Raw genomic sequence first — 24,992 nt, forward strand, 5'->3', positions numbered from 1 at the left:
GAGGAGCGGGGTGACGTGAGAGAACTTGGGAAGGTTGAACACCAGATGGGCTGCGGCGTTCTGGATGAGTTGTAGGGGTTTAATGGCACAGGCAGGGAGCCCAGCCAACAGCGAGTTGCAGTAATCCAGACGGGAGATGACAAGTGCCTGGATTAGGACCTGCGCTGCTTCCTGTGTGAGGCAGGGTCGTACTCTGCGGATGTTGTAGAGCATGAACCTACAAGAACGGGCCACCGCCTTGATGTTAGTTGAGAACGACAGGGTGTTGTCCAGGATCACGCCAAGGTTCTTAGCGCTCTGGGAGGATGTCACATCATGGATCTGTGTTGTCCTTTACTGTACAGGGTGACAGTGACTGCAGCCTGTAACATGGACTTCAGCCGCTTTCCTCTGGACACCCAGACCTGCTCACTGGAGCTGGAGAGCTGTGAGTAACTGTCATCAACTACTATTAAGGCTGATACTGTCAGAACTTCTCACATTTTTAATAAGGGGATGAATCCTAACTTAGATACACACACACACACACACACAGAAATCTCCATTTGACATCAAAAGATGTATTCAAATGCCTACGATATCTCTAGTTAGGATTTTTCCCACTGGGCACAACATTTAGTATTTTTTACTAAAGTAAATACACAAACAGAACAATATTATGGAGAATATATCTAATGTTTGTGCTCCCCAGATGCCTATACGGATGAGGACCTGATGCTGTACTGGAAGAGTGGGGATGAGTCCTTGAGTACGGACGACCGTATCTCCCTTTCTCAGTTCCTCATCCAGAAGTTCCACACCACCTCTCACCTGGCGTTCTACAGCAGCACAGGTACACTAAACCACATTACAGTGCAGTACAGTACAGTTAAGACGGCAGATCAATGTTACGGACAAATAGGGTCATTTTGGTTGAGCTAAAGGTATTGACTAAGATTAGGGATCACGATCAGTGGTCAATTAGGTATTGGCACAGGGATCAACCACACTACATGATTTGAGTTAAAAACTCCAATACACAGTCATTTAAGTCATCATCACAATAACCACATGGAGGGAATCATAAGCATTGACATTCCCATGATGATATTATTGACCCATACTTTCCTTTGGTTTTGTGTCCTCCTGTACAGGCTGGTACAATCGTCTTTACATCAACTTTACCCTGCGGAGACACATCTTCTTCTTCCTGCTTCAGACCTACTTCCCTGCCACCCTCATGGTCATGCTGTCCTGGGTGTCCTTCTGGATCGACCGCAGGGCCGTCCCAGCCCGCGTCTCGCTGGGTAAAATTATGGTGGTGCTACCAATAGCTCAGAAGTCTTACAGTTTGTCGTCTCTTAGCGCTGCTTATTCCCCTCATTGTCAAATTTCTGCCATTTGGTGGTATTGTGTAAGTATCACAATGGTTTTCAGCGTCGAGCCTTGAACAATTAAAGCCCTCTTTGTCAGACCTAATGAAGATATATTGGTGTTGTACGATTACAAGAAAGAATACATATTCAAAAATACTCAGATACTTCTAGAAATGTCTGAACTCTATTCTGGTAGCCCCCATTCCATATATAGTTGAAGTCAGAAGTTTACATGCACTTTAGCCAAATACATTTAAACTCAGTTTTTCACAATCCCTGACATTTAATCCTAGTAAAAATTCCCTGTTTTAGGTCAGTTAGGATCACCACTTTATTTTAAGATTGTGAAATGTCAGAATAATAGAGAATTATTCATTTCAGCTCTTATTTATTTCATCATATTCCCAGTGCGTCAGAAGTTTACATACACTCAATTAGTATTTGGTAACATTGCCTTTAAATTGTTTCACTTGGGTCAAACGTTTCAGGTAGCCTTCCACAAGCTTCCCAAAATAATTTGGGTGAATTTTGTCACATTCCTCCTGACAGAGCTGGTGTAACTGAGTCAGGTTTGTAAGGCCTCCTTGCTCACACACTCTTTTTCAGTTCTGTTCACACCTTTTCTATAGGATTGAGGTCAGAGCTTTGTGATACCACTCCAATACCTTGACTTTGTTGTCCTTGAGCCATTTTGCCACAACTTTGGAAGTATGCTTGGGGTCATTGTCCATTTGGAAGACCCATTTGCGACCAAGCTTTAACTGATGTCTTGAAATGTTGCTTCAATATATCCACATCATTTTCCTACCTCATGATGCCGTCTATTTTGTGAAGTGCACCGGACCTTCCTGCAGCAAAGCACCCCCACAACATGATGCTGCCACTCCCATGCTTCATGGTTGGGATGGTGTTTTTCGGCTTGTAAGCCTTCCCCTTTTTCCTCCAAACATAACGATAGTCATTATGGCCAAACAGTTCTATTTTTGTTTCATCAGACCAGAGGACATTTCTCCAAAATATACCATCTTTTGTCCCAATGTGCAGTTGCAAACAGTAGTCTGGCTTTTTTATGGAGGTTTTGGAGCATTGTTATGTCGATATAGGGCTCATTTTACTGTGGATATTGATACTTTTGTACCTGTTTCCTCCAGCATCTTCAAGGTCCTTTGCTGTTCTCGGTTTTATTTGCACATTTCGCACCAAAGTACGTTCATCTCTAGGAGACAGACCGCTTCTCCTTCCTGAGCGGTATGGAGGCTGTGTGGTCCCATGGTGTTTATACATGCGTACTATCGTTTGTACAGATGAACGTGGTACCTTCAGGCATTTGTAAATTGCTCCCAAGGATGAAACAGACTTGTGAAGGTCTACAATTAGTTTTTCTGAGGTCTTGGCTAATTTCTTTCGATTTTCCCATGATGTCAAGCAAATAGGCATTGAGTTTGAAGGTAGGCCTTGAAATACATCCACAGGTACACCTCCAATTGACTCAAATGATGTCAATTAGCCTATCAGAAGCTTCTAAAGCCATGACATCATTTTCTGGAATTTTCCAAGCTGTTTAAAGGCACAGGCAACATAGTGTATGTAAACTCCTGACCCACTGGAATTGTGATACCGTGAAATAATCTGTCTGTAAACAATTGTTGGAAAAATGACTTGTGTCATGCACAAGTCCTAACCGACTTGCAAAAACTATAGTTCGTTAACAAGAAATTTGTTGAGTGGTTGAAAAATGAGTTTATGACTCCAACCTAAAGTGTACAGTGGGGCAAAAAAGTATTTAGTCAGCCACCAATTGTGCCAAGTTCTCCCACTTAAAAAGATGCGAGGCCTGTAATTGTCATCACATTTTCATCACACTTCAACTGTGACAGACAAAATGAGAAAAAAAAATCCAGAAAATCACATTTTTAGGATTTTTTATGAATTTATTTGCAAATTATGGTGGAAAATAAGTATTTGGTCAATAACAAAAGTTTATCTCAATACCCTTTGTTGGCAATGACAGAGGTCAAATGTTTTCTGTAAGTCTTCACAAGGTTTTCACACACTGTTTCTGGTATTTTGGCCCATTCCTCCATGCAGATCTCCTCTAGAGCAGTGATGTTTTGGTGCTGTTGCTGGGCAACACGGACTTTCAACTCCCTCCAAAGATTTTCTATGGGGTTGAGATCTGGAGACTGGCTAGGCCACTCCAGGACCTTGAAATGCTTCTTACGAAGCCACTCCTTCGTTGCCCGGGCGGTGTGTTAGGGATCATTGTCATGCTGAAAGACCCAGCCACGTTTCATCTTCAATGCCCTTGCTGATGGAAGGAGGTTTTCACTCAAAATCTCACGATACATGGCCCCATTCATTCTTTCCTTTACACAGATCAGTCGTCCTGGTCCCTTTGCAGAAAAACAGCCCCAAAGCATGATGTTTCCACCCCCATGCTTCACAGTATGTATGGTGTTCTTTGGATGCAACTCAGCATTCTTTGTCCTCCAAACACGACGAGTTGGTTTATTACCAAAAAGTTATATTTAGGTTTCATCTGACCATATGACATTCTCCCAATCTTCTTCTGGATCATCCAAATGCTCTCTAGCAAACTTCAGACGGGCCTGGACATGTACTGGCTTAAGCAGGGGGACACGTCTGGCACTGCAGAATTTGAGTCCCTGGCGGCGTAGTGTGTTACTGATGGTAGGCTTTGTTACTTTGGTCCCAGCTCTCTGCAGGTCATTCACTAGGTCCCCCTGTGTGGTTCTGGGATTTTTGCTCACCGTGATCATTTTGACCCCACGGGGTGAGATCTTGCGTGGAGCCCCAGATCAAGGGAGATTATCAGTGGTCTTGTATGTCTTCCATTTCCTAATAATTGCTCCCATAGTTGATTTCTTCAAACCAAGCTGCTTACCTATTGCAGATTCAGTCTTCCCAGCCTGGTGCAGGTCTACACTTTTGTTTCTGGTGTCCTTTGACAGCTCTTTGGTCTTGGCCATAGTGGAGTTTGGAGTGTGACTGTTTGAGGTTGTGGACAGGTGTCTTTTATACTGATAACAAGTTCAAACAGGTGCCATTAATACAGGTAACGAGTGGAGGACAGAGGAGCCTCTTAAAGAAGAAGTTACAGGTCTGTGAGAGCCAGAAATCTTGCTTGTTTGTAGGTGACCAAATACTTATTTTCCACCATAATTTGCAAATAAATTCATTAAAAATCCTACAATGTGGATTTTTCTCTCTCATTTTGTCTGTCATAGTTGAAGTGTACTTATGATGAAAATTACAGTCCTCTCTCATCTTAAGTGGGAGAACATGCACAATTGGTAGCTGACTAAATACTTTTTTGCCCCACTGTATGTACACTTCCGACACTAACTGTATATATTTTTAATTGAACAGACTTGAGCTTTTGCTATTTCCTTCTTTTTTCCACTGCAGGTATCACCACAGTGCTCACCATGTCCACCATCATTACTGGCGTGAACGCCTCCATGCCCAGAGTGTCCTACATCAAGGCTGTGGATATCTACCTGTGGGTCAGCTTTGTGTTTGTCTTCCTATCTGTGCTGGAGTACGCTGCCGTCAACTACCTGTCCACCGTGCAGGACCGCAGGGAACGTAAGATGCGAGACGAGATAAGAGAAAGGGCCAGGTCACAGGTAATGAGATGCTACCATAGTACTGTGCATATGAGACCATTTTCAAAGAGTAACTGAATATCTCTTGTGAATACAGTTTGCTCTTAATTTCATGCAACTCGGTTGGACTGCGAGACACTGCTGACACATTACTTCCTCTTCTTTCTTAGGGCCTAACTTAATACATGCTAACACATGAATGTTTGGTCAAATGTCTCATTGACATGCATGATTTAAAAAATGACAGGCATGCATCTCAAGTTAGTTTAGATCCATTTTTCCTGCCATAACCTCGGTCTTCCCCTTACCTTCTCTCCTTTCCTGCAGTCGCTGCCCTGCACCTGTGGCATGTCCCAGACCAGGACCATGATATTAGACGGGAACTACAGCGAGGCGGACACCAACAGCCTGGCCGGCTACACCTCGGGTACTATGGTGTCCGAGGAGGATGTGGAGATGCCACATGAGGTGATGAACGAGAAGCAGACTCCTGGGGAGCATATGGTGGTCCACCTGTCTGTCAGTAGCGAGTCCACAACTACCAAGAAGAAAGGTATCCGTGCCCTCAAAATTATCCAGAATACACATGCCATCGACAAGTACTCCAGGATGTTATTCCCTGGCTCCTATATCCTATTCAACTTCATCTACTGGTGTTCATACTGTATAGGAGCGTAGGGTCTACTGTATAGGTGCAGTATGGGCCCTGGTCAAAAGTAATGCACTATGTATTGAATAGGGTGCCATTTTGGGACACAGACTATGTTTATCATACGGCATGGACAAGAAAAAGGCTAAGAGAGACTGCTATTGGGGTTTACATGGATATTTTGATACTAATGGCCCATATTTGGATGGATTGCTAACTGGTTTGACTTGGGTACTGGCCCATATGAGACTGATCTATATGGGTTTATGTTTATTATGTATATTAAGGTAAGTGTGACTTACTCACGAATGACGAGGGAGATTGCGAAAGTCTGAGAGACGGAGACTGAGTTCTATGTGGATATTTGGCACTGATGGACAAAGAGAAAAGCCCCAGAGAGAGAGACCGAGACAGTCTTCATCATCCCACTGTAGTTTGTGAATTTCTGTCAATCGATTCCACAGGTTGATTCATAGTTCTGCAAGTACGTATCAGCTGTTGTTTAAAAACTATTTTGTCCAAATAACTATCATTTCAAGTATTTTGTACTCTGGGCTTGGTATTTGACAACAGAGGTGTGTCTACAATGTTGTTAGCTTTTCATTCAGGTCTATTTGGCATTCAGGTCTAAGTACCAGTTCAGTCTGTTGAAACAGCTCAGTGTTTAACAGAGTTGAGTTTAATGGTTGCTTACAAAATGGCACCCTACACTCTTTATAATGGACTACTCTGGGCAAAAGTAGTGCACTATATAGGAAATAGGGTGCCATTTGGGATGGACATGATGCTTTGGATTAGAGAATCTGCTACATACATATGTGAAATGTTATGATGCAATATACTACAGTGTGTGTGTATATATATATATATATATATATATATATATATATATATATATATATATATATATATATATATGGTTTGTGGTTCAAGTGAGGTCTTAGTGGTGCTAAAACAGCTGTGAAGTCATTAAAGCACAACAGTAACAATGTAGAGCATTTCAAGCTGTGAACAACAGTTACTGGGACATTTGTAGCTTACTGTGTAAAGGAACTGAGGAATTGTGTATAGATATGTATTTTCCTTTCTCTGATACCTCTCATATGGTCATTATTGTATGGTTACATGCCATTGTAAAAAAAAAATGTTAGGCCTACAATGTAAATGTATAAATCTAAAAACAAATACCTTGTAATCGTGCCACTGTAGCACTTAATAAAGATTTGTGTAATGAATTACATGTTTAAAAACATCTAAGGTGTCCCATGCCATCGTACCTTAACAAGCTACAGCCACAAAAGGCAACACATGGCTTTGCTTGAGATATTGACCTTAAATGTACAGTATAGAAGATTTTTGCCTAAAACTAAATATACTTTTATTTTGAGCACTAGAGGCTTTAATAGTCAGGTGAGAAGCTGCAACCCTAAAATTAGATGAACGATTCTATTCTCATTCTAATTACGTGGCTGGAACAGCTTTTAGTAAACACTGTTTTTGTTGTCAATGCAACTGTAGGCTTTCTTCACTAGACAAGTTCACATTAGTTTTGTGAAACCATAATACTACTTTAGTCATTCCATTTTGAATAGGGAGTCACTACAGGAAACTATTTTTTTGTATCACCATATAGATATTTTTCATTATGAAAATAAAATGTATTGTATAATTTGGTGGTATTAAAATATTATTGGTGAAATGTGTTTTATATTTTGCGGTTAGCATTTCTGTTCTGTTTTTTGCAAGTATTACAACTGTTCAGACTATTAAACTTCCCCCCTCCCCTGGCTCCTGCATCCTATTTAATTTACTGGTGTTCCTACTGTATAGGAGCAGTTTTGCTATGGGAGCTTGGTGAATTGTGTGCCATTTGGGACGCTGACTATGTTCATCATACTAGTGTGTTTAACACACAGCCAAGGACAAGAGGGACTGAAATTGGTGTCCTCTTCTCTCTCTCTCACACACACACACACACACACTTGCTCTGTCAATCAGACTGAGTCCAGAAGAACACCGTATCTGTCTAGCTCTTCAGCGCGCGCCTTTCCGTTTGAATTGTTGACGTAATACGCTCACGCCCCACGATTATCAATTGCTCTGCGGATTTGCTGCTCTCGTCTGGCTAAATCCGCTAAGGTTAGGCTAAGCAGCTATCGCAGAGGCCTCTCCTACACTTCCTGCGTTATGCTAGAAGTTTACAGTGCATATTAGGTCATTTGTGGACAGGAACGCAAGCTGTTACTTTCACCAAATGCACAGGAATCGGTAAGTCATTTCAAATCGTCTATTTCGGTTATTGGCAGGGCTGTTCATGTTATGGTTATTTGTACCTTAAATAGCATGATGACAAACGTATTATGGACTCCATCGTCACAATGTCACGTTGTCAGACTTCAGTAGTGTCATATTTATGGTTAGACATTTCCCTTTTGTAGACCTATATCACAAAATATGTGAAGTCGAAGTCTCTATTATTAATATAGGGTTGAAAACGTCCCGAAATAGCTTGCCGTTTCAGTCGTAGGGCTATTTCCATAAAATAGATTTGGATACAGGCAAATGATCAAGTCTTGGGGCAAAGATTGCAGATCCGAATCGTTTCAGTCAATATACAATTATAAAGCCACTGGGGAGCGATGCAATGTAACGTTAGTGAGGGCGTGAAAGATATCAATCATGTTGCAAGTCCGTTTACGAAGTGTGAGCTGTCAAAAAAACAGATGGCGGGGCGGGGAGTAACTTACCCGTAAACTCTGAAAGTACATTTTAAGTTTTGTCTATTCGACTATTATTGGCTTTGAAACGTAGGTAAAGTTGACTTTCTCCATTAATATAGCGCTTACATTTTTACTATATGTATTCTTTCCATTTTTCTGTTACTCTATATTGTGGCTCGTTAGAGAACATACAAGAGGCACAGTTTAGTATAACTTCCCTAAAAGGGGGATACGTGGGGAGTTTTGATCTGTCGGGGAAAATGAGTCACTCAGAAAAATGAGTTTGGCTTCATTTTCTGACCTGTGGAGAAAAAAAGAAAGAGCTGTGGTGCCCAGCGAGACTGAGTTAAGCCATCGTGACAAATACACCTTATTACACTACAAGTATCATTGATATGTAAACACACACTCAGCAAATATGCAAATACATACATATGCTATATTGTCTGGTGAGTGCAATAACGTAACACCCTCATTCCTTCAAACCAAGAGTCAACAGTGCACCACTGACTGAAGTATGAGGATTACATCAGTTCAACGATTTATTTTGTGGTGGTGTCTCCTTGAAACAGATATGTTGTGGTAGATCCTCCCTAGTAAGGTATTGCCAATCTTCTCTAAAGAAACCGACGAACCAAGAAGTAGGCCTAGACCTATTGTTGTTGTGTAGTTTTACTCACAGAAAAACAACAGGAAGCAGTATAATTTCTCTTCTGTGTTGTGGCCATGTTGAGAGTATAGATTATTTGATGAATTGTGGGTAAATTGTGACACTGACCTACAAATAATGAGTAGGTATTTATGATGCAAGGTGATTTGTTGATCAGTCAATCTTCAGTCTCCTATTTCGGCTGCCATGCCAAACAAGCCCATCTCCAGTCCATCACCTGACTAACCTTCGGTTACCAATGCACTATATACAGACTAAACCTCTCTCTCCTCTCTGTGTTTCGCCTCAGTCTGGCTCCCACATGACTGAGCAGGAGCAGCAGGAGTTTATTGATAGCCTGGAGGCAGTTCAGTCCTGGATACATGAAGTTCAGGAGAGGCTCCGGGTCAATGACAACACCCAGGGCCCCCGAGCAGCCCTGCAGGCCAGGCTCAGAGAGACAGAGGTGAAACCTAACCACTGACACAGAACTCTAACCAGGGATGGGAATAAATTACAGTTACAAAATATAACTACAAAATACCTGAAAGACCAATGTATCAAAATATAAGATACTTTTGTATTTGAATTCAAATGCATGTATTTTAAAATACAAAATAGATTTGCAAGTAGCTGGCCGAACAGCAACATTCTTAGTAACAGTTAGAGAAAAGTTTTGCTCTTACTGTGATATGTCGTTTATCTACCTTAGTTGAATGCACTGTCACTCTGGATAAGATTGACCTTGTTTCTGGGCGGAGCTCATTAGAGTAAAACTCAGAATGCTTTGAAATTTTTACATATAGTTACAGTGCATTCATAGTGTTCAGACCCCTTGACTTTTTCCACATTTTGTTATGTTAGCCTTATTCTTAAGTTGATTAAATCGTTTTCATCCTTGGGAGCAATTGCCAAACGCCTGAAGGTACCACGTTCATCTGTACATACGATAGTACGCAAGTATAAACACCATGGGACCATGCAGCCGTCATACCGCTCAGGAAGGAGACGCATTCTGTCTCCTAGAGATGAACGTACTTGGGTGCGAGAAGTGCAAATCAATCCCAGAACAACAGCAAAGGACCTTGTGGAGATGTTGGAGGAAACGGGTACAAAAGTATCAATATCCACAGTAAAACGAGTCCTATATCGACAACCTGAAAGGCCACTCGGCAAGGAAGAAGCCACTGCTTCAAAACCTCCATAAAAAAAGCCAGACTGCAGTTTGCATCTGCACATGGGGACAAAGATGGTAGTCTTCGGAGAAATGTCCTCTGGTCTGAAACAAAAATAGAACTGTTTGGCCATAATGACTATCGTTATGTTTGGAGGAAAAAGGGAGACGCTTGCAAGCCGAAGAACACCATCCCAACCGTGAAGCACAAGGGTGGCAGCATCATGTTGTGGGGGTGCTTTGCTGCAGTAGGGACTGGTGCACGTCACAAAATAGATGGCATCATGAGAAATGTTGCTTCAATATATCCACATCATCTCCAGACATCAGTCAGGAAGTTAAAGCTTGGTCACAAATGGGTCTTCCAAATGGACAATGACCCCAAGCATACTTCCAAAGTTGTGGCAAAATGGCTCAAGGACTACAAAGTCAAGGTATTGGAGTGGCCATCATAAAGCTCTGACCTCAACCTATAGACCATTTGTGGGCAGAACTGAAAAAGTGTGTGCGAGCAAAGAGGCCTACAAACCTGACTCAGTTACACCAGCTTTGTCAGGAGGAACGGGACAAAATTCACCCAACTCATTTTTGGGAAGCTTGTGGAAGGCTACCTGAAACGTTTGACCCAAGTTAAGCAATTGAAAGGCAATGCTACCAAATACTAATTGAGTGTATGTAAACTTCTGACCCACTGGGAATGTGACGAAAGAAATAATAGCTGAAATGAATAATTCTCTCCTATTTATTCTGACATTTCACATTCTTAAAATAAAGTGGGGATCCTAGCTGACCTAAAACAGGGAATTTTACTCTGATTAAATGTTAGTAATTGTGAAAAACTGGGTTTAAATGTATTTGGCTAAGGTGTATGTAAACTTCCGACTTCGATTGTACATACATACACTCTACTGGTCAAAAGTTTTAGAACTGTCACGCCCTGACCTTAGAGCCTTTTTATGTCTCTTTGGTTTGGTCAGGGTGTGATTTGGGGTGGGTATTCTATGTTTTTGTTTTCTATGATTTTTGTATTTCTATGTTTTGGCTGGGTATGGTTCTCAATCAGGGATAGCTTTCTATTGTTGTCTCTGATTGGTAACCATACTTAGGTAGCCCTTGCCCTCCTTTCAGTGTGGGAAGTTAACTTTGTTTTTGGCACATAGCCTTAAGCTTCATGATTGTTTTGTATTGTTTATTGTTTTTGTGGGCGTCGTCCTAATAAAAAGGAATATGTACGCTCGCCACGCTGCGCTTTGGTCTACTTCCTTCGACGGCCGTGACAAGAACACCTACTCATTCAAGGGTTTTTCTTTATTTTCACTATTTTTTTTACATTGTAGAATAATAGTGAAGACATCAAAACTATGAAATAACACAAATGGAATCATGTAGTAACCAGAAAAATGTTTAAACAAATCCAAATGTATTTGAGTCTTAAAATAGCCACCCTTTGCCTTCATGATAGCGTTGCACACTCTTGGCATTCTCTCAACCAGCTTCCATGAGGTAGTCACCTGGAATGCATTTCAATTAAAGTTTCTAAAAAGTTAATGTGTGGAATTCCGTTCCTCAAATCCAATCGGCTGTGTTGTGACAAGGTAGGGGAGATACACAACATATCGCTGTATTTGGTAAAAGTCCAAGTCCATATTATGGGAAGAACAGCTCAAGTAAGCAAAGAGAAATGACAGTCCATCATTATTTTAAGACACGAAGGTCAGTCAATCCAGAAAATGTCAAGAACTTTGAAAGTTTCTTCAAGTGCAGTTGCAAAAACCACCAAGTGCTATGATGAAACTGGCTCTCATGAGGACCTCCACAGGAGTGGAAGACCCAGAGTTACCTGTGCTGGAGAGGATAGTTACTAGCCTCAGAAATTGCAGCCCAAATAAATGCTTCACAGAGTTCAAATAACACACATCTCAACATCAACTGTTCAGAGGAGACTGCTTGAATCAGGCCTTCATGGTCAAATTGCTGCAAAGAAAACACTACTAAAGAACACCAATAAGGAGAAGACTTGGACATTAGACCGGTGAAAATCTGTCCTTTGGTGTGATGAGTCGAAATTTGAGATTTTTGGTTCCAAGCACCATGTCTTTGTGAGATGTGGTGTGGGTGAACGGATGATCTTCACATATATATTTCCCACTGTAAAGCATGGAGGAGGAGGTGTTATGGGTGTGGGGGTGCTTTGCTGCTGACACTGTCTGGGATTTATTTAGAATTCAAGGCACACTTAACCAGCATGGCTACCACAGCATTCTGCAGCGATACGCCATCCTATCTGGTTTGCGCTTAGTCCCATATCATTTGTTTTTCAACAGGACAATGACCCAACACACCTCCAGGCGGTGTAAGGGCAATTTTACGAAGGAGAGTGACTGAGTGCTGCATCAGATGACCTGGCCTCCACAATCCCCCGACCTCAACCCATTTTGGGATGAGTCGGACTGCAGAGTGAAGGAAAAGCAGCCAACAAGTTCTCAGCATATGTGGGAACTCCTTCAAGACTGTTTAAAAAGCATTCCAGTTGAAGCTGGTTGAGAGAATGCCAAGGGTGTGCAATGCTGTCATCAAGGCAAAGTGTGGCTATTTGACGAATCTCAAATATAAAATATAGTTAAATCAAACACTTTTCTTTGGATACTACATGATTCCATATGTGTTATTTAATAGTTTTGACGTCTTCACGATTATTCTACAAAGTAGAAAATAGTAAAAATATGGAAAACCCCTTGCATGAGTAGATGTTCTAAAACTTTTGGCTGGTAGTGTATATAGTTAGGGTTTCAAAGAGCCGCGAAATTTCCGGAAATTTTCCATGGGAAATTAAGCCCTGGAATTTGTAGAATTTTGTTTAATTCATAAAAAGGTAGAATTTAACAGTGAACCTTTTTTTGTGGGATACAGGTGAGGCAATTCTAGGTCTTGTGGCATATTTTGGTTAAACTATCCCCAATTCAATGGAATTTCATCCTTCTGCATGCACAGTGCATGCTTCCTTCACATGTACAGCTGATTCTCAAGATCTTGCACACTAATGAGATGCTATTGAGCCCACACTACTACACTGTCTGAGCCAAGGTTTACATTCTTTCTGGTAAGTTGTGATTACAATACTGGGTGGGGTGAAAATGTTTTCTGACGTACATCATTTTTTTGTTAACTTGTAAATCGTAGCCTACAGCAAAGTGTGATTAAATAATTTCTAACTTGTTAACAATTTCTGCTCGTTAGTTTTTGCCACAATGTAGGTTTTAGCTTGTTTGAGCCGGCTAACTGAGAAGTGTTAATTCACCTGTTTCCATACATGTTTCATTTTAAAACATGAATCTTACAAAGGAGTTGTTTAATCTAACTGCTTAACTATTTATCTGTACATGGATTTGTGTATATATATATATTTTTTAATGCCACAGGCAGTATCTGATGTGTGGATTCGAAGTGAAAATGATGATGCAACTGCTTCACCTCTGATGCTCACAGGCAATGTGTATTGGAAGATATTTCTGAATGTTCTTGGCCCAGCATACACCCCTCCAACCAGACATGATTTATCTACTCATTTGCTGGATGCAGAGTTCAACAGAGTTCAAGTGAAGTTCAAGCAAATCATAGTGAAAGCAGACTGTATTGCAATCATCGCTGATGGGTGGTCGACTGTTCGTGGGCAAGGAATAATTAACTACATCTCCACCCCTCAACCAGTATTCTACAAGAGCACAGACACAAGGGTCAACAGACACACCGGTCTCTACATTGCAGATGAGCTGAAGGCAGTCATCAATGACCTTGGACCACAGAAGGTATTTGTACTGCTGACAGACAATGCTGCAAACTTCAAGGCTGCTTGATCTGAAGTGGAAGAGCCCTACCCTCACATCACACCCATTGGCTGTGCTGCTCATGCTCATGAAAACAATGGATACACTCTACAAGAGAGGCAAGGAAATGGTTAGGTGTGTGACGGGTCATCAAGATATAGCAGCAATCTACCTCACCAAGCAAAGTGAGAAGAATAAGAGGAGTCTCTCCAAGAAATGGCCATATCACAGTCTGCCGATATGGACAGCCCCATCAAGAGGATCCTCCTGGATTATGTATTTTGGGAGAGAGTGGTAAGCAGCCTGAAACTCCTGATACCTATAGCGGTAGTCATTGCATGGATTGAGGGTGAAAATGCCATCCTGTCTGATGTTCAGACTCTGCTTGCAGATGTAAGAGAATAAATCCGTACTGCCCTGCCCACTTCACTGTTGCTTCAAGCAGAGGAAACTGCAGTTCTGAAATACATCAAAAACGTTAAGACTTCTGCCTGAAGCCCATACATGACGCAGCATACATGTTGAACCCCATGTATGCTGGCAAGAGCATCCTGTCTGGTGCAGAGATCAACAAGGCCTATGGTGTCATCACTACCGTGTCTCGCTAACTTGGCCTGGATGAGGGCAAGGTTCTTGACAGTCTGGCAAACTACTCTTCCAAGCAAGGGCTTTGGGATGGAGATGTAATATGGCAGTCGTGCCAAAATATCTCATCAGCCACCTGGTGGAATGGACTTTGTGGATCTGAGGTTCTTTTCCCTGTTGCCTCCATCATCCTCCAAATCCCACCAACATCAGCTGCCTCAGAGTGCAACTGGTCCTTGTTTGGGAACACACACACACCAAAGCATGCAACAGCTTGACCAATACAAGGGTTGAAAAATTGGTGGCCATCCAGGCAAATTTGAGGCTTTTTGAGCCAGACAGCGAGCCATGCTCAAGGTTGGTAAGTGACAGTGAAGATGAGGCCTCAGAGACTGATGTTCAAGATGTGGATATTGAGAAGGTCCCAGGAGAAGACATGGAAGACAAACAACAACTGTCCAGACTGTTTGGAATATGTATTTCTTGCACAGAATAGAATAGGTCGACTTTTGTACTAGTAGATTGACATAGGCTACTTCTTTTGCTGTTTGTTAGGCCTACTCATCTTGTTGGCTGATGAAAAGTAAATGTGGACAGTTCTTCCAATATCTTCAATATGCACCTTGGATTTGAATAAGGACGCACGCAGTTGCGTCCCCGATGTGTCTGTCTTCACTTGTAGCCTGTGAGAAAGACCCCATCACGTGATTGAGAGTCTTGTGAGAGATGCTTCAGATTGCACAGCACACTCGGGAAGAAAGGCAACGCAGCACTCCGGGCCGCAAAAGACATGTTTTTTTTTAGGATTCATTGTAGACACAAAGGGGATGCCGCTATGAAATTCGAGGCATTATCAAATGCTTCTCAAATTGTGAATGAGAGACTATTGGAGTATGTACAGCCTGCGCAAAAAAAACAAAGCAGAGCTCATACCTTTTCAAGATACTTTTTTCAAGTCATCATTAGTCTCATCATGCAGCCTTGCAATGTATTAAAATCTAAACATATAGCCCAATGTTTGTAGAACACCTAAAATTTCAGAACTATAAATTAAGCATATAGGACTACCTATTTGTTAACCGCTCAACACAGAATAGCCGTATGTGCGCACTCATCATTTGGAGAAAATATATTTTATTCAGCTTGGTTAAATTTTTATACTTATAATTATAAGCAAATCTTGTCTGCTAAATTAACTACTGTAGTGTAGCACACAGCCATTTGGCATTGCCAGATCAGGACCTAACATAAGGACAACTTAGAGTATGCTATTATTTTCTTCTGAAATAGACTACATTTACTTCATTTCATGTTTCTTTAGACCTGTCTAAAATAAATAATGGATTTATTGTGAAGTTGTAGGCTATATTACATGGATGTATTAGACTTTTTTAAGCACCAGAAGATGCTTAATGTTTATTTATTTGCTTGACAATCACCGGCTGACAATTTCATGATCACCATAACCCTATGCTTGACCACATTATCTGTCAGCCCAAAATTCATGATCTCATCAAGCATCTCCTGTGTTACTGGTGGACAGAAAATCCACGAGTCTGAGCATGAGGGTCGCGTGAAGATGGACATGGTGCTGGTGGCTGCTGAGGTCTTACTGCAGAACGGAGACCAGGAGACCAGGAGCAAAACCCACGCCAAACTCAAAGAGCTCAAAGCATCATGGGAGGAGACCTGCACCTTCATAATCCACTGCCACAGGTAGCTAACCCACGACTCCTCTGTGACTTTCCATGACCTCCAATGACTTCTGTGGCAGCTGAAAAGGGCAGGTCAATTACTATGTCTCCTTTTAAAAAGGAATTGCCATGAGTTTTATTGTCTGTCACATCAGCTAATATTACACACCCATGGATAATGTATGCATGAGGGAATACATTCTATTTGTTCAGTGAAAAATATTTGATTGTTAATGGCATGGCAGAAGGCCTTGTTTTTGTTTAGGCCATATCAACACAATTTTCTAAGGTCTTTGTTTTTTAAATTTTTTTAATTTACTCTTCATCCCACCCTACTACTCTCTTTCCCAGCCGGATAGAGTGGGTGTGGCTGCACTGGAGTGAGTACCTGAAGGCGCACGAGGAGGTTGAGATGTGGCTGGTCCGCATGCGCCGCAGTCTGGAGCCGGAGGTGGAACTACAGCTGGGGGTGAAGGAGAAACTGTGGCAGGTGAGCGAACACACCTGACACTGGCCTGGGTGTCAACAATGTTAATGTCTATGTTTAGCCAGTCTGGAAACTCTCTAGTGTGAGTGAAGACTGTAGGCCGTGGTTCCAACGGATACTGAATATAAAGTAATACTACTGATACCATATCAGAAGCTCAACTGTACTGCCATATTTTGAGTTTGGCTGTTTGGTCATAAGAAATAATAAACCTAGCTACATCAAGCTAGCCTTCAAATGCTGCCAATCATTCCTATAGAGCGCCCATAAACCACAGTAGCTAACTACTGTCTTCCAGGTAGAAAGTATATAATGTAATCTAATGTGTGTGTTCCAGGTGGACCACCAGCATGTCTTGCTGAGTGATGTGCAGAGCCAGGCACTGCTGTTGGAGAGGCTGTTGGATGAGGCTGCAGCGCTGCACAACCGTACCCAGGACCCCAGTGTGGACCAGGAGGCACAGGAGAGACTGCAAGAGGCATACAATAGTATACGGGACAGGGCTGAGGTGTGTGTGTGTGCTGTATACTGGAGGCTTTCTGATGACTTGTTCAAAATCTCCATCTATTCCCTTGAATTCTCTGCACAAAACTCAAGCTAGCATTCTTGTAATGAGCTTAGAGGCCTTAACGGGTCCAAAAAGTAGGACCCATTCCCGAAATGGACCTGAGGCTTTCTCACTCGGAACGAATATGCATGAGTAAATATAGAGACCCGTTCCGAACGGACCCGACTAAAACTAGACCTGGTCGGATCCAGACCCGGGCCGATCAGAGTGAGGGAAGCAGCAGAAAAGTTCATTTTTAAGATGCTTTATTAACCATAGCTGATAAAGCGTGAGGGAGAGGAGGTAGAGAGAGCTAACGCTCTAGCAGGGGCCGTGCTGTGTATGTAGGCTACTGTGAGTGTGAGCAAGTGACATGGTGAGCAGGGAGGACGGAGAGAGAGATGAGAGCCCGCAACCAACCAAGCCGACTCGCGCTATAGGAGACTAATAGCTGCCATAGCTAGGTTATTTATAATCAAATATGATTACCTATTACCTGTCTTAACTGCATTAAAATTGGAGAAGCTAGCTAATGTTAGCGAGCTAGGCTAATGGAGGCATGCGCTTTCTCGTCCTACACAGTTACAAACAAGAATAACTCCATTCAAAATATTAAGTAGCAGTCTACCTGTTGGCTCTTGGTTGTTGTAGCCTATCCTTCTTCCTTTTAACTTTTAATTGTCATTTTAATTACATTTTCCATTGATTAGATATCTAACACCTGCCACACATGTAGGCTCTATGACTGTAGCCTATTGCCACTTTGATGATTAGCCAACAACAACAATAAGCTACATGTGCCACTGTCATGAAAAGCAAGAGCAGCAGCAAAAATAATTACATCTATTTTTCTCTACTGCAGCAGTCGCGTTCGGACCTGTACTAGTCCACCCGGACAAGTCAATTAAAATTACACATACCCGAGATCCATGACTGTCATATCTGACCCAGACCCAAGATATTATTTAGAATTTTGGATCTGGACCCGTGTAAGCTATATAGCGAACACAATAGAATGATCGAAACCGTGTCGCTGTTATTGAGTGGTATTATTTCCATTCAGACAGACAGGCTGCAGGGTACAGTAACTAACTTCTAGGTTCTCAGAGTCGAGTAACTTGAGTCTCTTGAGCGTTGTTGGTGAATACTCTTCAATTTGTGCCGAGCTTCTTTTGTTGTGTACGTCCTTTTTTTATTTTTCTGTAGTCACACAATCAAGGCAATGCCTTTCCTGTTTCTTTCTGTTTCATCTAGGTCTTTGAAACATCTTACAGTCCACAACGGTCCTCTCCTCTCCCTGTCTCTACTTTCAAAGGGAACAGTCTTTTGGTGCTCCTCGCCCGTTTGAACATGCTTAGCTCATGGCAGAGCTGTGCGTTTGGTCCAAAGGGGGAATATCATTCTAATGATTTATATTCTCTTTCATATGGAGGTTGTTGCTCAAAAGAGGAGAACATTTGTTCCCCTACTCTTTGAAAGGAGTTAGAACTAGCTAGTTCTACAGTGCCTTCAGAAAGTTTTCACACCCCTTGACGTTTCTACATTTTGTTGTTACAAAGCGGGATTACAATGGATTTAATTGTCACTTTTTGTCAACTATCTACACAACATACTCTGTCAAATTGGATTTTTAAAAAAATTCATGAAAAATATAACACTAATAGATCTTGACTAGATATAAGTATTCAAACCCTCTGAGTCAATACATGTTAGAATCACCTGTGGCAGCGATTACAGCTGTGAGTCTTTCTGGGTCTCTAAGAGCTTTCCACACCTGGGTTGTGAAACATTTGCCCGTTTTATTATTTTCAAAATTGTTCAATCTCAGTCAATTTGATTGTTGATCATTGCTAGACAACCTTTTTCAGGTCTTGATTTTCAAGTAGATTTCAGTCAAAACTGTAACTAGGCCACTCAGGAACATTCACTGTCTTCTTGGTAAGAAACTCCAGTGTAGGTGAATTAATCTCCCAGTGTCTGGTGGAAAGCAGACTGAACCAGATTTTCCTATAGGATTTTGCCTGTGCTTACCCTCTGCATCTTTTTTTTATCCTGAAAAACTAACCAATCCTTAATGATTACAAATATACCCATAACATGATGCAACCACCACTACTGTGCTTGAAAATATAGAGTGTGGTACTGTTGTAATGTGCTCTAAACATAACGCTTTTTATTCTGAAAAAAAGTACATTTCTTTGCCACATTTTTTGCAGTATTACTTTAGTGCCTTGTTGCATGTTTTGGTATAGTTTTATCTGTACAAGCGTCCTTCTTTTCACTCTGTCAATTAGGTTGGTATTGTGAAGTAACTACAATTTTGTTGATCCATCCTCAGTTTTCTCTTATCACAGCTATTAAACTCTTAACTGTTTTAATCCCTGAGCAGTCTCCTTCCGCTCTGGTGACTGAATTAGGAAGGATGTCTGTATGTTTGTAGTGGCTGGGTGTATTAATACACCATCCACAGTGTAATGAATAACTTCACCACGCTCAAAGGGATATTCAATGTGTTTTTATTTTTATTTTTTAACACATCTACCAATCTCTTTGTGATGCATTGGAAAACCTCCCTGATCTTTGAGGTTGAGTCTGTGTTTGAAATTCATTGCTCGACTGAGGGACCTTACAATTATCTTTATGTGTGGGGTACAGATTTCCCACGTGGTGCAGTGGTCTAAGGCACTGCATCTCAGTGCTAGAGGTGTCACTACAGACCCTGGTTTGATTCCAGGCTGTATCACAACCGGCCGTGACTGGGAGTCCCATAGTGCAGTGCACAATTGGCCCAGCATCGTCTGGGTTTGTTCGGCCTGTAGGCCATCATTGTCAAGAGTTTGTTCTTAACTGACTTAAATAAAGGTTAAATACCTCTTTTTTATCATTCAAAAATCATTTTAAACACTTCTCATCCACAGAGTGAGTCCATGCAATTTATTATGTAAATTGTTACTCCTGAACTTATTTAGGCTTGCAGTGGAATACTTGACTTCAGACATTTTTAGCTTTTTATTTTTAATGAATTTGTAAAAATGTCAAACATAATTCCACATTAACATCATGGGTTATTGTGTGTAAACCAGTGACATAAAATCTAAATGTAATCCATTTTAAATTGACTGTAACACAACAAAATGTGGAAAAAAGTCAAGGGGTGTGAATACTTTCTGAAGGCACTGTAAGCTAATAGGCCCTCACTGAATACAATTCTATTCTACTGTTCACCAAGTACACCAATGGGGTTTCCTTTATTCAAAGAAATATGCGTGTTCTGTATCTACTGCATATTGATACGGTTTTCTTTCATTCTATTATTATCCCTGTCTGTAGCTCTGTTTATTATAGAGCATTTGCTGTTGCTTTTTCTAAAAGTTTTCTTGCAATGTTTTCATCTTATCTTTTAACCTCTCTAGGGTATGTGGGACGCTAGCGTCCCACCTGGCCAACATCCAGTGAGATTGCAGAGCGCCAAATTCAAATACAGAAATACTCACTATAAAAATTCAGAGAAAATACAACTATTTTACATAGGTTTAAAGATTAACTTCTTGTGAATCCAACCACTGTCAGAGTTCAAAAATGCTTTACGGAGAAAGCATACCTTACAATTATTTGAGAACATAGCCCAGCAGACAAATCATTACAAACAGTAACCAGCCAAGTAGAAGAGTTTACACAAGTCAGAAATAGAGATGAAAATGAATCACTTACCTTTGATGATCTTCATATGTTTGCACTCAGAAGACATTCATTTATTCAATAAATGTTCCTTTTGTTCGATAAAGTCTTAAATCCGAAAACCTCCGATTTGTTCACGCGTTTCCTTCAGTAATCTACAGGCTCAAACGCAGTCACGACAGGCAGACAAAAAAATCCAAGTTGTATCCGTGAAGTTCATAGAAACATGTCAAACGATGTTTAAATTCAATCCTCAGATTGACGACAATAACGTTGTCAATATAAAAGGTAAACAAGAAAGGCACTCTCTCGGTCGCGCGCATGAAAAAGCTCTGTGACACGGCAGGGTCCACTCATTCAGACTGCTCTTACTCCCTCATTTTTCAAAATACAATCCTGAAACAATTTCTAAAGACTGTTGACGTCTAGTGGAAAGAAAAGGAACTGCAATTTGAGTCCTAAGTCAATGGATATGAATAGAAAACTACAACAACAAAAAACATCCTACTTCCTGAATGGATTTTTCTCAGGTTTTCGCCTGCCAAATCAGTTCTTATACTCACAGACATTATTTTAACAGTTTTCTATCCAAATCTACTAGTTATATGCATTTCCTATCTTCTGGGCCTGAGTAGAAGGCAGTTTAATTTGGGCATGCTTTTCATCCAAAATTCCAAATGTTGCACCCTACCCTAGAGAAGTTAAACTACAGAATGTAGGAACATGTCATTTTCACTTACTGTATGTAGACCCTGGTATGGTGCTGGAGATGATGGATATGTGTAAAAAGTGGTGGATTTCCCCTTCAACAGGAGAGGCTGTCAGTGCTGCAGAAGATAGCTGAAGAGCACCAGATTTACCAGAGCTACATCCTAAAGTTTCAGGCCTGGCTGGTGTCCAAAGCTAAGGAGCTGAACACACTTACTGAGTCAGAGGACACAGCCGAGAACAATCTCCAAGCCCTACAGGTGAGAGTAGTACACCCTGGTTATACGACTCCTGGGAGGGACAGATGAGCATTCCCCCTAGTCACATCACACAAAATAACAAAAATAAAACATTGTTTTACTGTAAAGTTTGTTGTTATTTTAATTGCACTTTGAATTAAGTTTGAGAAGGGTGGAAAATCGTGACACAGCGTAACTCTCCTCTCCCCTCTGTCAGACGCTGGATGACAGTGTGGCCAGTGAGGAGCGGACGCTGCAGCACATCGAGGGCATGGTGGAGGCAGTGCGGGCCAACACGTCGCCTGGGGGGGTGGAGGTGGTGGAGGAGGAGGTGGAGGAGCTTCGTCTGGCCTGGCAGAGGCTCCGACAGAGCCTGTGTGAGGCTGGGGAGGGCCTGAGGAGCAGCCTAGACTCCCAGAGCCAGTACCAGAGCCACTGCCAGCGCCTGGGGGAGGACATAGCGCAGCTCCAGGCCCTGCTTCACAGACTGACCAGAGACCTGGAGACAGCCAGGGAGGGAGACAGGACTGAGGAACAGATGGTTGGGCAGTGGAGGAAGTACATGGTGGGCTTTATACACACTCTCTGTCTCTCTTTCGTTCTCATTTTCTCTCTCTCGCTAGCTCTCTTCCTAATTTAATTTCCTTGTTGTCTACCTCTCGCTTTCTCCAGTCTTCCCTCTGCCTTCCTTTTTTACCCTTCTCTCTTCCACTCTTATCTCCTTCCCCTTACTTGTTCTTTTCTTTTTCTCTTTCAGTGTCTCTCTGTCAATTTCACTCCTCAACCCAAGGCGTACAGCTTTAGTTACTAGCTAAAATAAGAGTCTGACACAGCATAGGCAGTTGCTCTAACTATTACCTTGCAGGAATTGGCCCTCTGGCTACATGCCTGGGAGATGTCTGGTGGAGATTACATAGAAGATAATGGTTGTGGGATGGTATTGTATCCTCACAGTCAAAACGTACCTGTTGTGGGGCAGGTTCCCACAGTCTATGGATTTGTATTGATTGTCTGAAGTGGCTTCATTGCTCTTCTAATCTCCTTCAATTCACTGATGTCAATGAATTGGACAGATGCAAGGAACATTGCATACATTGCTTTTACCTGTCCTGTGTTTTCAGATCAGATCATGGGGTTCTGGTGAAAAGTAGTGCACTATGTAGGGAATAGGGTTCCATTTAGGACTGTAGATGATGGAGAGGACATAAGGCTCGGAAGCTATAGTAGACTATTGAGGTCAGTTTGAGAAACAAAAGCTAGCAGAAGAGTGATAAGATTCGTCAGAGGCCAAAACAATTAGTATAGTCATTTTATCCCAGTGTCTAGACCAGGGTCCAGATTCACAAAACCTTCTTAACCTGTTGCGACGAGCAATCCCGTATACGGGATCCTATTTATAGCCTCAAGCTCATTACCATAACGCAACGTTAACTATTCATGAAAATCGCAAATGAAATGAAGTAAATATATTTGCTCTCAAGCTTAGCCTTTTGTTAACCTCTTGCTTCTACTCGGGACGCTTGCGTCCCAACTAGAGCTCTGGAAATGCAAATGCGCTACGCTAAATGCTAATAGTATTAGTTAAAACTCAAAAGTTCATTAAAATACACATGCAGGGTATCGAATTAAAGCTACACTCGTTGTGAATCCAGGCAACAAGTCAGATTTTTAAAATGCTTTTCGGCGAAAGCATGAGAAGCTATTATCTGATAGCATGTAACACCCCAAAAGACCCACAGGGGACGTAAACAAAATAATTAGCATTTCGGCGTTACACAAACCGCACAATAAAATAGAAAACATTCATTACCTTTCACCATCTTCTTTGTTGGCACTCCTAGATGTCCCATAAACACTATTTGGGTCTTTATTTCGATTAAATCGGTCCATATAAAGCCTAGATATCGTTATATGTAGACTGTGTGATAAACGAAAAAAACATTGTTTCAAAACGTAACGTCGTTTTTTAAAATTCAAAAAGTCGACGTTAAACTTTCACAAAACACTTCGAAATACGTTTGTAATGCAACTTTAGGTATTAGTAAACGTTAATAAGCGATAAAATTCATCAGGAGGCGATGTAAAGATCATTAGCTGTCCGTCTGGAAAAATGTCCGGCTAGAAACTCAACGAAAATATCCGGTCCTAGACCGGAGGAGATACGGTGTCCTGTATGTGTTTGACCAAGAAAAAACTTGAAGGGAAATGACAAGACTCTAGACACCGTGTGGAAGCTGTAGGTACTGCAACCTCAGTCAATTAATTGTGGTTCACCTTTATCAATGGGTTCAAGTAGCGCATGGATATATTTTCCCATTTTCAGTGATCAGTTTTTCCTGTGCTTTTCGATGTAAATGCCGTTCTGGTAAAGCCACAGCAGTGATTTAACCAGTTTTATAAACGTCTGAGTGTTTTCTATCCACACAGACTAAGCAAATGCATATACTATATTCCTGGCATGAGTAGCAGGGCGCTGAAATGTTGCGCGATTTTTAACAGAATGTTCAAAAAAGTAGAGGGTCGACTTAAGAGGTTAACAACATTGTCATCTCAGATTTTCAAAATATGCTTTTGAACCATAGCTAAACAAGCATTTGTGTAAGAGTATTGATAGCCTAGCATAGCATTAAGCCTAGCATTCAGCATGCAACATTTTCACAAACAAGAAAAGCATTCAAATAAAATAATTTACCTTTGAAGAACTTCAGATGTTTTCAATGAGGAGACTCTCAGTTAGATAGCAAATGTTCAGTTTTTCCAAAAATATTATTTGTGTAGGACAAATCGCTCCGTTTTGTTCATCACGTTTGGGTAAGAAAAAACCCGAAAATTAAGTCATTACAACGCGAACTTTTTTCCAAATTAACTCCATAATATCGACAGAAACATGGCAAACGTTGTTTAGAATCAATCCTCAAGGTGTTTTTCACATATCTATCGATGATAAATCATTCGTGGCAGTTTGGTTTCTCCTCTGAAGAAAATGGAATGCGTATGGACCTGGAGATTACGCAATAATTTCGACGGAGGACACCAGTCTCTTATGGTCAATCT

The 24,992-nt window shown here is 41.4% G+C and overlaps 1 protein-coding gene and 1 pseudogene across 1 annotated transcript in view; both read left to right on the plus strand.

Annotated features, from left to right (window-relative positions):
* The window catches only part of LOC115146595 (gamma-aminobutyric acid receptor subunit rho-2-like), a 29,771-nt pseudogene extending 23,318 nt beyond the window's left edge, over positions 1-6,453 (plus strand).
* Positions 6,454-7,746: 1,293 nt separating this feature from the next.
* LOC115145967 (nesprin-3-like) overlaps positions 7,747-24,992 on the plus strand; it is a 49,364-nt gene continuing 32,118 nt past the window's right edge. Inside the window, 7 exon segments of the mRNA XM_029687688.2 lie at positions 7,747-7,901; positions 9,313-9,468; positions 16,129-16,301; positions 16,631-16,769; positions 17,104-17,274; positions 21,804-21,959; positions 22,156-22,503. Of these exon segments, the coding sequence (XP_029543548.2) occupies positions 9,325-9,468; positions 16,129-16,301; positions 16,631-16,769; positions 17,104-17,274; positions 21,804-21,959; positions 22,156-22,503 (1,131 nt within the window). The 5' untranslated portion in view covers positions 7,747-7,901; positions 9,313-9,324.

The sequence above is a fragment of the Oncorhynchus nerka genome, linkage group LG18 (assembly GCF_034236695.1).
Source record: "Oncorhynchus nerka isolate Pitt River linkage group LG18, Oner_Uvic_2.0, whole genome shotgun sequence".
NCBI classification, from domain to species: domain Eukaryota; kingdom Metazoa; phylum Chordata; class Actinopteri; order Salmoniformes; family Salmonidae; genus Oncorhynchus; species Oncorhynchus nerka.